At 43.2% G+C, this 14464-nt stretch overlaps 1 protein-coding gene across 34 annotated transcripts in view; it reads right to left on the reverse strand.

Moving 5' to 3' along the window:
• ANK2 (ankyrin 2) overlaps positions 1-14464 on the reverse strand; it is a 772868-nt gene that overhangs the window by 220116 nt on the left and 538288 nt on the right. For all 34 annotated transcript variants that reach the window (XM_073571907.1, XM_073571914.1, XM_073571911.1 and 31 more), the window contains 2 exons: positions 6218-6316; positions 5795-5893 (listed from right to left, as the gene is read on the reverse strand). In XM_073571907.1, the coding sequence (XP_073428008.1) occupies positions 5795-5893; positions 6218-6316 (198 nt within the window). The remainder of the gene's footprint in view (positions 1-5794; positions 5894-6217; positions 6317-14464) is intronic.

The following is a 14464-nucleotide window of genomic DNA, read 5'->3' on the forward strand; positions in this document are numbered from 1 at the left end:
GGAAACACCACTTAGCTTTGCTCTGTTGCGTGCGCTCCTAGCAACAGAGCCCACCACCTGCGTGCGTCTTCTCCTCCACCCGGATCCATCACCATAACAGGACCCTTCACCTTAGTGCAGCCTTGGAGCAGAGTCCAAAACCAGTTGCAGCTGCTTAGTACCAGAGTCCCAAGGAAGTGTTCAGCTTCTGCCACGAAGTCAAGCATGCTTGAGTCCAGCTCAGCGGCCAAGTCCCACATGGTGAGTGCCACTCTCCATAGTAGCCACTCCACCAGACCATGCAGACACTTCCCGCTGACTCCATCACTGCGACCCCACCATGCCATGCCAGCCCTTCATCCAGACACCATAGCTGCAACACGTCCCCCCTGGCTAAGCTGCGCAGGACTCCTCACCAGCTCCATCCTTCCTCCAGGCTCTCCAAAAACAGAGTGAACACAAACTCACAATATCACAGGCAGTGATTGCACACCTCTAGCACACCTTTATAGGGTGTCACACCTGATACCTAATTAAGTGCACAAAAACCCAAAGTGCAATACCACAACCACCACCGGGGACAGTCAAAACACCTTTGAACTTAACCAAAGTAAAAAAAGTTCACTTTGTGCTTTTAATACCGCCAGATCCAACACTGGATCATGACAACCATGTCTCCTGTGATGTCTATGCAGCATCTCCATGTCTCCTGTTATGCATATACTACTGTCCAATGTCACCTGTCACGTACAGTTGTGTGAAAAAGTACTTGCCCCCTTCCTGATTTCCTATTATTTTGCATGTTTGTCACATGTCACACTTAAATGTTTCAGATCACCAAACAAATTTCAATATTAGACAAAGATAACATAAGTAAACAAAAAATGCCGGCCGAAATACGCAGCACTCTGTGACCAGCAAGTACCTTTTACAATGAAAGCCTATGGAGTGCCAGAACAAGACCCCATAGGCTTTCATTGAGCTTAGAGTAGAATAGACTTTTGGCTCATGCATACAGCATATAGTAGAACGAGACGGCTACTCAGAATTGCGGTGACGTCACAGAGAAGCAGAGAAGAACGGCGCTGGACACCGGAGAAAGCCGCAGTAGGGGAGTATATTAATACACTCACACTACATTACATGCATGTACACAGACAATTAATAAATAAAAAAGGTAGTGAGAGGGATTCTTAAGGATAGGAAGGAAAATTATATCAGTATTTCCACCATTTTTATCTGTGAAGTCTTATCAATTAAATAAAAACAATAATTTTCTGGTATGTAAAAAATGTCGCTTGAATTAACATCAAGAAGTGATATTATTCTTAAAATGCATTTATTGAGATTGAAAGATGGGCTAAAAACCTATTAGTCTCAAAACCTGCTAAATATACTCTTTCTTACTGCAAGGTGAACGTAACATACACCTTTCCACTGAGTAAACATGCCATCTGCTATGTGCTTACCGAGAAGCAATGAATACATAGCTTGTGCTGAAGGCAAATTCTGTCTCTTAGATACATGTCAGCGGAGTGAGAGCTACCATGCTCTACCTCCAGACATCACAACAGGAGCCACTTGCTAAAGGTCATTTAGTGTAATGCTTGCAGTTTAGATGTTCTCCAACTGGAAAATCCATCCTTTAAGTTGCTCAATCATCTGAGTACAAAATGCCCCATATCTGAGATCTCCCATTTTCAAAACCAATATACCCCCTTAAAAGAGTATCCCTCTATCTACAAGCCATTAAGACTGCTCAGCTGTTGATATTAATACGCTGTAAAATGCAGCCCTAAAAAAATTGCCCAAAATAAGTCATAAGTCATTCAAAACTTATAGTCAATGTCAATACACAACATTTTAGATAAATAAGTAAAATATTATCCTGACAAATGCGACTTATTTGGAAAACTAAAGTCATCATACAAGTAAAGTTTCGGTGAATGTTGACTGTGATGGGTATGTAACCTTTGATTGGATTCTAACATTATCGTCACTGTTCTACAAATACCTATTATGGAGGGTCTGAATCAGACCCAGTGAGAAGAACTTTTGCACTCACCTAAAAGAATATACCTATTGCATCATTGTTCAGTCTCTTGCCATTAATAACATAAAGACCTTCTGCATCAGTAGCCAAGACTTGGTTCGCTTATCATGGTTTCCGAATATAGCAGCAATCACAAAGCATTGTTGGACCCACTGAACAATAACGCTGGTGCCCACCACATCCCCCTGACTTAATGCCCATTGGATTCCATACTTTTGACAGGAAGAATAGAACTAAATACAGTGTTATTCTTTCTACCAAAACTACTTCTATATGAGGCTACAAGAGTGAACATGTCAGTAGTGTCCATAGAGACTAACCTCTTGCTATTTGGAAGTAAAGTGACCATTTGTTAGTTTTTAAGAAGCTGGAAAATGTATCTCAACAAAATAACAAGCACATATAGATTACATGTTCTGTTCACAAGTGCAGTTGTCATCCGTTTGTAAAGGACGCGTCCTTCAGCATTCATATTGATGAGTCCTTTGCTGGATCATTTTATTTCCCAAAAAGAAAAATAACTACCAGACACGTGGACGCAGCCTTATACATTGATTGTACATTGTGGCTTACCATGGGATAAGATTAGGTCATTTATAACTTTATATAATAATTAAGAGCTCCGACCCACTGAAGGGTGGATGTATACAATCTCTTTAAAAGCAAAGCCAAAAGCAATGCAAATCATTGCAGCTATAGAACGTCAATTGTATTAACAAGGAACCTTACAAAAATGTAGATATAGAATATAAAAGCTAAACCTTTATTAAAGCCTTAATTAAAGACAAAACAACCACACAAATACACAAACAACCTTGTCACCTACTGAAACCCTACAAAGGGGTCCTGATATCAAACTGCCTAACAGCAGAGCTTGGCACCCTAAACATGATCGAGATTGGCGCCCCTGCTCAACGACGGCTGTACCCTATAGCTCCTAAATGACCCTGGATAGGTGCAGCATGCGGTCACTCAATTAACCAGGAAAGGAGTGTATAGGGGTTGCCAAAAAGGTAGTTGGGTAGGCAACAAAAGAAAAAGTGCAAAAACAGTGCAATTGACAAAGACATTAAAGTGACATGTGCAAAACAGATGAGTACCTAACTAACTGTTCCCTGTGACTGTATACCTTCCTATAAGCGGAGGTTGGCACCCTACTGGTCAGCGGAATTGCTCCCCCGCTCCACGAAGGCTCACCCTGCATCTAAGTATCTACCTCTTGATGATCCTGTTAGGAGAAACGCGTAGAGGTTCTGCCTATCCATCATCAAAACTTGAGTACCTTTTTCTACTGTTATCAATATGTTTTGAAAATCTTTAATTATATTGTGGATTATGCTATGAATTATGCCTTCCAGAGATATTGATATGTTACCCTAGTGTCTCATCATTAGCCATATCAGGGCTTTGTGAGGGTGAGCCGTCGTGGAGCGGGGGCGCCATTCCGCTGACCAGTAGGGTGCCAACCTCCGCTTATAGGAAGGTATACAGTCACAGGGAACAGTTAGTTAGGTACTCATCTGTTTTGCACATGTCACTTTAATGTCTTTGCCAACCTCCGCTGATAGGAAGGTATACAGTCATAGGGAACAGTTAGTTAGGTACTCGTCTGTTTTGCACATGTCACTTTAATGTCTTTGTCAATTGCACTGTTTTTGCACTTTTTCTATTGTTGCCTACCCAACTACCTTTTTTGCAACCCCTATACACTCCTTTCCTGGTTAATTGAGTGACCGCATGCCGCACCTATCCAGGGTCATTTAGGAGCTATAGGGTACAGCCGGCATTGAGCGGGGGCGCCAATCTCGATCATGTTTAGGGTGCCAAGCTCCGCTGTTAGGCAGTTTGATATCGGGACCCCTTTGTAGGGATTCAGTAGGTGACACGGTTGTTTGTGTATTTGTGTGGTTGTTTTGTCTTTAATTAAGGCTTTAATAAAGGTTTAGCTTTTATATTCTATATCTACATTTTGTAAGGTTCCTTGTTAATACAATGGAAGTTTTTGACCTTACTGGTTTATATACTTTCAAGAATTTCAGCTATAGAACATGAAAGAATGTGATATCCTCAAGTTGGCAGGGATTTAAGATTAAAGGAGTTGTCTCATAATCAACATATATCTGCTAGTTAGGTGCTAAATGTATGGTCTCTGTGAGAGTGGGGATCCCGATGTCCCCTGTGTACTGTATATGAAGCATTAGTGAGCAGGTACAACCACCTCTCCTATTGATAGTTGTTAATGGAGCAGTGGTCATAAATGCTTAATATTGCTTCTTTCACATAGGGGACTTTGGGCTCCCTCTTCTCATGGTCACGAAGGTCACAGCAGCCAGACTACCAGCAATAATACATTTACCTATCCTGTGGACAGGTGAAAAGTGTTACTTATGGGACAATCCTTTAAGCTCTGCTGCCAGTCGCTAAATCCCCCACATTAAAATAATGTTGGCTGAACCAAACACAATCAATGAGATTGGCCAACATTCTAATGTGTATGGGCTCCACAAATAATTGATCTTCAGTGGAGTTAAGGATCTGGCATGTCCAAATTCAGACTGCCAATCCTTTTGTTGTCCCGAGATAAGCCTGTGGCTTTCTTATAGAGTACACAAGAGTGCTCATGTGTGAGATAGTCGGCTGAGAGGACTGTGGCCAAACAACACTATTCTATTGTGTATGGTGGGCGTAAGTCATCCAAATATGTAACTACAGCTACCTGGATGACCAGTTTATCTATATCCATCCTGTGTAAACATCTGTAATGTGCTACTGCTGTCACGGTCCTGTTAGGGTCGGCGTGCAGTCACCGCTGAACCAGGACTCACCCACACTGCATAGGGGCCCGGAGTCAGACACGGCCCGATAGTTCAGGCAAACAGGACCTGGGGACGCTGAAGTCAGTGAGCAGTGAAGGACCTACGGTCATGTGACTGCAAGGGGGTGGGGCTTAGCGTCCTGCTGCCAGAGATAGGTAAAATACTATACAGGAATACTCAAAGTCAGACAAACCGGGTCATACACAGAGATAACAGTAAAGTACCAGGGATGAGACAGAACGGATAGTCGGGGACAGGCAGTGGTCAAAGCCAAACAGACATAGAAGGTACCAAGCAGAATCCAACAAGCAATATCCAGAGAACAGGCAGAGTCGTACACCAAGTTATCAGGCAAACAAGAAAACAGCACAAACACACTCAGGGGTCAACACACTCTGCCAAGGGCAAAAGTATAACTGACGGGGATAGGAGCTTCCTGAGGCCATAAGAAGCCTTCCCAGAACCAGGGAGAGGCCACAATAATGAGCCCCAGGTGTGCAGGTAAGCCTGGGATCATAACCTTTAACTCCGGAAGTGCCAGTCATCAGCACTGGTTCCAGACATTAACCCCACATGTGCGAGTCAAACCCGCACTGAGATCATGACAACTGTATCCTGGAAAGCTATGAAAAAGAAATACACAAATAAGAATGAGGAAAAAAGTGTTATCACTTTACTGTGCAGATGGTCACTACACCACAGGTCAGCACAGGTTCTGGTTGTTCTGTGAGGCTGGCATTCCTGGTGGGTTCACCAAGGAAAACAAAATTGGATTACCTACATAGTAAGCACCATTAAAGTAATGTTTTTCGTAGAGCATTGTCAATGTTTTAGAGACTTGTTTTTACTGATGAAATTGTACGTATTCTGCATCACGATTTTTTAACAAATGCCATACATGCTCAGAATTACACCGGAGTTATTGAATCATATTGCTTTACAATACCTGAGACTGGGCATTAATATTGGCTCCTTGCTTGATGAGAGTCTTGACGACGTCTAACTGCCCAGCGAGTGATGCAATGTGCAGTGCTGTGTTCCCTTTCTGAAAAAGAATACACAAAAACGAAAGCAGCATCACTATTACTCTTTATTACAATATATCTTACTCTCCTCCTTGTATATTTCCTGCACCATCAGCCTATTCTATATCTAGCTACGTTCAACATTAATTCAATCATTTCTACCCATTACTTCCCTTTTCTTACTGTCATCAGTCTTCACAGACGTGGTGCAGGTAGGGCTCTATGACTATATGGTGAAGCTTGTAACTAGTGGTACATTTACACTCCCCTACAAGAAATAACTGAATTCCAACCCCGTCCTTTACAGTAGGATATTAGTGTATTATATACCAGACTGTTCATACCTTGGTTGCAGAGTCCACTGAAGATCCTCTTTCCAGGAGCTCTTGCACAAGATACAGATGACCCTCTTTGGCAGCAAGGTGTAAAGCATTGAGTCCATTCTGTAACAGGATAAAGCACATGACTATACAAAGAAAAATACAGAGTTATGGAAAGATGTGATGGAGATGAAGTCATTAGAGAGACATGATCTATCGCACTGTGCATTGGTGTATTGGATAAAAATATATCTTCATCATGGCATTTTGTCTAGGACATGTCACTTATGGATAAAGAACCACAAAAAAGTTCAGAACTTCTAGGAGTTTGTAAACACAATAAGCTGCAAGCCATAACTACCAACATCTAAAGATTTAGGCTTTGTCAAGGCATGGTTTATCTGATGAGGTATGTTATCGGGCACGGTATATTGGGTAGGACTTCTTTTGAGGCAGAGCTTATCAGGAGATGGTTTGTGTCTGCAAAAAGGAAAGGAAAAAAACAAACAAAGATTTATTAAGAGTGATGTACGCCAGCCAGTAGCTGTTGCAATGTTCCCCAGTTTTTCTAAATCATGATGAATTTGTTGGCATGACCACATCCTGTCTCACCCCACAGCTCCATCAACATTTAAAAAAATTGATAGAGCTGACCGGGAATGGTATAATATGCTAATGACCCGATTAATCAAGGCCAGCGATGATGAGGGGGCGTCTGGGAATCAGATGCTCATGGTTCATGAATAGGTGCATGCCTCCGTACGCCATGCCAGAAATCTTGCTCCAGACCCAGGCGTATGGAGATTTCTGGCGTAGAGAATGCTACAGCTGATCATGAATTAGATGAGCTGTTGCATCAGAACCCCCGCAGTGCATCTGCTTCACAACAGTGCTGCTCACTTTGGCAGAGCTGGGATAAAGTAGCAAACTTTTGCACAGAAATTTTGCAATTTTTCAAAGCAATTTACAGTGGATTGTTGAATTGGGGCATATGTGACTCTACATTTTTGCACAAAAATTTGCACTATTTCAAGCAGTTTTACACTAGAAATCTTGAAGTGCTTGTCATATGTACAGTTGTGATGGCATAGGCTTAGGAGTGGAGCCCACTTGTAGCAGGTGTCAGTTGTGTATTGCAGCTGATACTGTGCGGCAAACGTATGTCCTAAAGCAGTCACTTCACCCCTTAAATGCAGCGATTATGCAGTGATTAGAGCATCTAAGTAAGTGTCATAGAAAGAGGGCTGTGCCTGACTCCCAAGTGCCCCTGAAACACGATCAAGAGGTGCCGATAAGTAGCTATAGCAGACTGGGGACTAACAATAGCAAAGCCAAGCTTAAGTTCCCACAAAGAGTATTTGGTGAGTTTTTGTCATGCCGCATTTCTGCACCAAATCGCTAAATTGCGTTTTTTCCTTGAGTTTTTACATGTGTTTATCACTGGGCAATTCTAGACAGGGAAGAGAAGACCTCAGTGTACAGGCCAGCCGCTGTACACTGCAATCTAATTAGGAGAAAACGTCAAATGCTGATTAAAGAATAAAGCGGATTTCTTCACCAAAGGTATCAATGTAATGAGCATTACAGCACCATTATGCCTTGCACCACCACAGGTAACATCTTTTCACGTTAATTTTGCGCAGTTGGTTTTTTATCACACCCCACAGTGGGGTTATATATTCAAGCACATCGGTCTGGGGTTATTTGGTTAATGAGAATGTGTGTGTGTGTGTGTATATATATATATATATATATATATATATATATATATATATATATATATATATATATATATATATATATATATATATATATATATACACACACACATATATACACACACACACATACACACACACTTTTGGTAGGCGTATTGATGTTTATATTTGCACTTTTTTATTTATATATATCTTATCATATCAAATCATGGTTTAATACATATATATGCATCAGATTTGTTCATTTTATGAATTTAGGGGATTTGATTGTGGAATCATGATTTATTAAAACCATTGTGCTGCTCATAATTTATTCACTTTTTTATTTTATCATCAATGTGTTGTTGGTATAGCATTTACAGATTTATGTCAGATATTTATTTATGCATATATTTTATTATATTGAATTATATTTGATTATCTATATAATTGTGATTTGTTTGGTAGTCCCTATATACATTTGGAACTGATTTTTAATGATTTGGTGTGCTGTATAGGCACTTTTTCCATTTCGTCCCTCCGGACAGCACCATGGAGGTAGTCCTCCCTTGACCTATAGCGGGACAGGATCACAGAGAGGTTAAAAGGCCCCTCCCACCTCCACCCTCCAGTGTTTTTCCTGCCCCAAAGGGGACGGTTGTATGAGAGGTTGCTCCATGAGGAGTGAAGATAGAAGGTGAATGTTTGACGGGGCCCAGGGGGATCGGGCGGCTGGTCCAAACCTTCCCCCTGTCAAGTAGCCCGGGGCTGAAACCCTCCTGGGTGGGGGTCCCTCAACCACAGAGACCAGGGCCAGGGTGATCGGGCGGCTGGTCCAAACCTTCCCCCTGTCAAGTAGCCCGGGGATGAAACCCTCCTGGGTGGGGGTCCCTCAGCCACAGATACCAGGGTGCGGATGAGGCCCCTGGGTAGAGCCGCTTCCTCTCGCAGTGGAGGCTTTCGGCTCCGACGCCGGCCTGCAAGCCACCACTACTTATGGAAATCGTGTGGCAGAGAAGATCGTCGCTCCGCCGGTGATGCCAGAGCAGGTCGACGTGCGTTCCACGGTAGAACACAGAAGTGCAGAACGAGACAGGCAACAGGCTGGTTTCCTGGATCTCGTGGGGCACAGGAGAGGAAATCATTGGTAGTAATGCAGCATTCCTGACGGGACGCCGCTTCCCTCTATGGTGGGCTCTCGGCGTTACCAGCTCCCCCTGGTTTTCTAGGAGGTATGGAGCCAGCACAGGTAAGTGCACGGTGGAATGCTGTGTTGATGGCCTAGGCCTCTGGGCTGATGCTAGTCTCATGCCTTTGTGCCGAAGCTGCTCATGTGTTGAGGTATATTTTCACATATATGCAGCTAAGCCTTGTACCTCTGGGCTGTAATAAGGCCATATGTCCAGGTTACATCCCATGATTCTACTTAACTACTCCATCCATAGGAGGACACATGGAGTTAATGCAGGACAGTGTCTCCATGAAGACGGCCCTCCAGCTGCAGCTCAGTAATTACCTCCTTCGGGTGGGGTCAGTCTGACAAGTGAGATGTTCCATTCAGAGCGAAGGTTTATACAGAACCCTGAGAGATTGCTCTCTTGCATGTAACTGGAGGCCTGGTCTCTTGTTTGGCACCTTCAAGCAGAGCCGTAGTCTGTCTGTGCCTCTGCACTTCATATTGCATCATATTGCTCCTATGCATTATATTGAGTGCCTCTATGCTTCATATTGCATTATAGTGCTGCTATGCTTTATTTTGAGTGCCTCTGTGCATCATATTGCATCATAGTGCCTCTATGCATTACATTGAGTGTCACAGTGCATCAGATAGCTTTTATGCATTATATTGAGTGCCTCTATGCTTCATATTGCATTATAGTGCTGCTATGCTTTATATTGAGTGCCTCTGTGCATCATAGTGCCTCTATGCATTACATTGAGTGTCTCAGTGCATTATATTGCCTCTATGCATTATATTGAGTGCCTCTATGCTTCATATAGCATTATAGTGCTTATATGCTGTATGTTGAGTGCCTTTATGCATCATATTGCTGCTTCATATGGCATTATAGTGCTTCTATGCTTTATGTTGAGTGCCTTTATGCTTCATATTGCTTCATGGTGCCTCTGCATCATATTGCATCATAGTGCTTCTATGCTTTATATTGAGTGCCTCTATGGATCAGATTGCTTCATGGTGCCTCTGCATTATATTGCATCATAGTGCATCATATGGCATCCATAGTGCCTTGGGGCATCATAGGGCAGCATAGTGCCTCTGTACATCATATTGCATCAAAGTGCATCTATGCATTATATTGAGTGCATCACGTTGCATCATATTGCAGCATAGTTCCTCTATGCATCATATTGCATCAAAGGGCTACATAGTGCCTTTGTGCATAATAATGCTTCATGGTGCCTCTCTGCATCATATTGCATCATAGTGCGTCACAGTGCCTCTGCATCATATCGCCTCATAGTACATCATATTGCATCAGAGTGCCTCTAGGCATTATATTGAGTGCATCAGGTTGCACCATATGGCTTCATATCACTATTGCATCATAGTGCCTCTCTGCATCATATTGCATCATAGTGCTTCACAGTGCCTCTGCATCATATTGCATCATAGTACATCAGATTGCATCATAGTGCCTCTAGGCATTATATTGAGTGCATCAGGTTGCACCATATGGCGTCATAGTGCCTCTATGCATCAGATGGCATCATATTGCATCATAGGGCCTCTGCATATTGAATCATAGTACTTCACAGTGCCTCGGCATCATATTGTGTCAGAGTGCTTCACAGTGACGCTGCATCATATCGCATCATATTGCATCATAGTTTCTTTGTGAATCATATTGCACCATAGTGTTTCACAGTGCCTCTGCACCATATTGCATCATAGTGCTTCATAATGCCTCTGTGCATATTTCAATCATAGTGCTTCACAGTGCCTCCGTATCATATTGCATCATAGTGCTTCACAATGCCACTGCATCAGTGCTTCACAGTGCCTCTGCATCATAGTGCTTCACAGTGCCTCTGCATCATATTGCATCATATTGCATCATAGTACCTTCGTGCATCATATTCCATCAGAGTGCTTCATCGAGCCTTTGTGCATCATATTGCATCGGTGTGCTTCCTATTGGTTTTATGCATCATAGCGCTTCATAAGTGCCTTTTTTGCTTCATATGGCATCATAGTGCTTCATAGCGTCTCTATGCATCAGATTGAGTCATAATGCTTCGGTGCATCAGATGGCATCATAGTGCTTTGGTGCCCCTGTGCCTCATGGTGTATCATTAGTGTTTCATAGTGCTTCATAGTACATCATGGTGTCTCATTGCTTCATAGTACTTCGGGCGTTGTGGCTTTGTGCCTCTGGCTGGGGCCTCTGGCTTGGACCATCTGACTTGTGCCTTGTTGCGTGGCCGCACCCTGTATTGTTGGCCTACCACTTTACATTTTGTCTCTGGCCCAGAGTCCTTGAGTTTTGGACCCAGATCCAACTTCTGTTGCTTCATTCTTGGCATCCGGGATAGCCAAAAAAAAAACAACCCACCTATGCTTGAATTGGCCTAGTATAATAGCAATTCTTCCCTCTGGAACAAAGCTACTGCCTTGAGTGCTAAAGGCAAGTCTCTTTCATGATTAGCTTTAAAGGGAGACATACATCTTTGGGTTCATCCTACAAGGAACATACTACTGTCCTGGGAGCAGTAAATCCCAGGAGGGGGAAGGACAGAATCCTTCCCAGCTCCACATACAGCAATCAGAGTAGTTGCCTTGATCAACATCCAGTGGACAGATTCTTGTCACAAGTCTGTTGTATTATGTTTACCAGGGACTGCATCACTGCCTTTGTACCTTGTGGCGAAACAGCAGCACTGCGTCAGGTAGCAGATGATCCCACACCCACTGTTCTTACAGCAGTCAGGGCTCCGGAGAAAAAGAATCGGTAACCAGGACTCTTACAGTCCATAGTCCCATTGCCTCACAGTAGGTAATCACCCTCTGTGATGGGGAGAAAACTACTCTCTCTAGCTATAGGGTATGGTTACTCCCACCATGGCAGTCTGGGTGTATAAATATCACTGAGAAGATTGCCTTTTAGGCTATGCAGGTATATATGTGTGTTGATAGATAGATAGATAGATAGATAGATAGATAGATAAAGTTGACTTATATATAACATCTGGACTAATGACTCGTATAGAGGCAGTTCGAAATAATCTCTCGTATCAGAGGATTTTAACCAACAACCCCCCACCAACACCACTTTCATCGATTCCAGAGTCCAGACTCCCTGTGCCTAACATACTGTAGGTAAAACAGGAGTGATGATTCACGTTTCCCTTTCCGTGCTTCTAATGAGAAGCCCGATGTTGGTAATGGCAGGAGATATTACCTGCCAGCGTATTTCCTTAGTTTCTATAATATATAAAACCCTTACTTGGGGTTTAGACATCAAAGGATTCGGAATAGACGTGATCTCCTGGATGAGTAATGCATGTGCATCCCAATGCTCTGCCATTATCCATGTACTGTTACTGGTTTGATCTTGCCGCAGTCCAGGGTCTGTCTTGCAGGTTTCCTTGTACTATGGAAAGCTGATCTCTAACCAGGGTTTAAACTGAGCCCAGGAGGACCGATGAAGGAACAGTCTTTTGTTGTTAACCACATGCAGCGGATTACTGGTCTGTACAGTCCTCATGGTGTTGTGGCTGTGGCTATCAACATACTTTGCTGGGCAATAAGGTTTTTAAACCTATTCTGTGGTGGCGGTGTTTATAAGTATCTGTCACAACAACTATAATTCACTGCGGTTCATTATTGGTATTGGGATACAAGGGGTGTGTTTCACTCTGTTTCTGCTGCATACCTTGTTTACCATATTCATACTGAAATTGGCCATTATAGACATAGATCAGACACTCACTACGGTGTTTATCTTTGCGGATTTCTTTAGATATCTATATTTCTTTTGATCTTTCAGATCATTTCTATATCTGGCCTGGTTCTTGCCTGGGACTTTGGTCCTTGGGTTTCTGTACCCACCCTGGGATCTTTCCTTTGGTATTCTCCATGGTGCTGTCCGGAGGGATGAAATGGAAAAAGGGAATTAGACCTACCGGTAATTCTGTTTCCAGTAGTCTCTCAGGACAGCACCCTTAATTATCTCCCTTATGTTTGTCTTTAGGCTGTGGGCCCACGTAGCGTTTTAAAACGCTCACTAAAAACCGGACTCCTTCCCAGAAATCGCGCGGTTTTTTCCGCGCGATTTCACCGCTATTTTACCGCGATTATGATCACGATTTTGCCGCGATTTTCGCGTGCGATATTTAAGCACTTTCAAGCACTTTCCAAGCGATTTGAAGCATCGCTTGGAAAGTGATTGACAGGTTGGTCACACTCGTCAAACATATTGTTTGACAAATGTGACCAGGTTTTTACTATTGAGGCCGCCTATGCGGCCTCAATAGTAAAAGATAGGATGTTAAAATGCTAAAAAAAATAAAAAAATCGGGGTATATTTACCTTCCGGCGTCCCGCGCTGCATTCCCGGGCCTCAGCGTTCCCAGTAATGCCTTGCGAGACCTGTGATGACGTAGTCTCGCTAGAGTCACGCGAGACTACGTCATTACAGGGCCTTGCCGCAAGGCATTACTGGGAACGCTAGGCCGGGAATGCAGCGCGGGACATCGGAAGGTAAATATACCCCGATTTTTTATTTTTTTATTCTTTTTTTTTTACAGGGGTATGGTGCCCAGGGCCTGGAGGACAGTCTCCTCTCCTCCACACCGTGTGTACCAACCGCACATGAGACGCTTAACTTCCCGCATGGTGGGCATAGCCACATGCGGGAAGTAAGCGATTCTCATGCATTCCTATGGGTGCGGAATCGCGGCAATTCTTTGCAATTCCGCACAAAAGACTGAGCATGCTGCGATTTTTTCCGCGATGCGATTCCGCCGCGGAAAAAAGCGCAGCATTAGCACAGCATGTGCAGAATGCCATAGGAATGCATGAGGGGCGTTCTGTACACGATTTTTAAGCGTTTTCGCGCCGAAAATCGCGGCAAAAATGCTTAAAAATCGCTATGTGGGCACATAGCCTTAGGCTTGCACGGTATTAATCTTCCGGCAGATGGTTCGTCCGTCATGTCGCCATGGCTCGAGACTAAGATGAAGCTGTTAAATGGTCTCTAATATACGCGTTTGTAAGGGCGTGTGTAGACCATTTCCATCCATCCTCGGTGGTACTTTGAAAAAAACACTGGAGGATGAAGGTGGGAGGGGTCTTTTAACCTCTCTGTGATCCTGTCCCGCTATAGGTCAAGGGAGGACTACCTCCATGGTGCTGTCCTGAGGGACTACTGGAAACAGAATTACCGGTAGGTCTAATTCCCTTTTTCCTTTGCACATTTTTATCAAAAAATTCTTTTGCCACTTGAATTCAATAAAGGCTTTTTATAATACTGAGGCATCCCTGTTTTATTATTTTTTATTTTTTTAATCTGGGTTCCAATATAGTGGTTTGTATAAAGTGTAGCACCATTAT

Source organism: Dendrobates tinctorius, unplaced genomic scaffold (genome assembly GCF_039654945.1).
Source record: "Dendrobates tinctorius isolate UK_male_01 unplaced genomic scaffold, ASM3965494v1 ptg000030l, whole genome shotgun sequence".
Taxonomy (NCBI): Eukaryota; Metazoa; Chordata; class Amphibia; order Anura; family Dendrobatidae; genus Dendrobates; species Dendrobates tinctorius.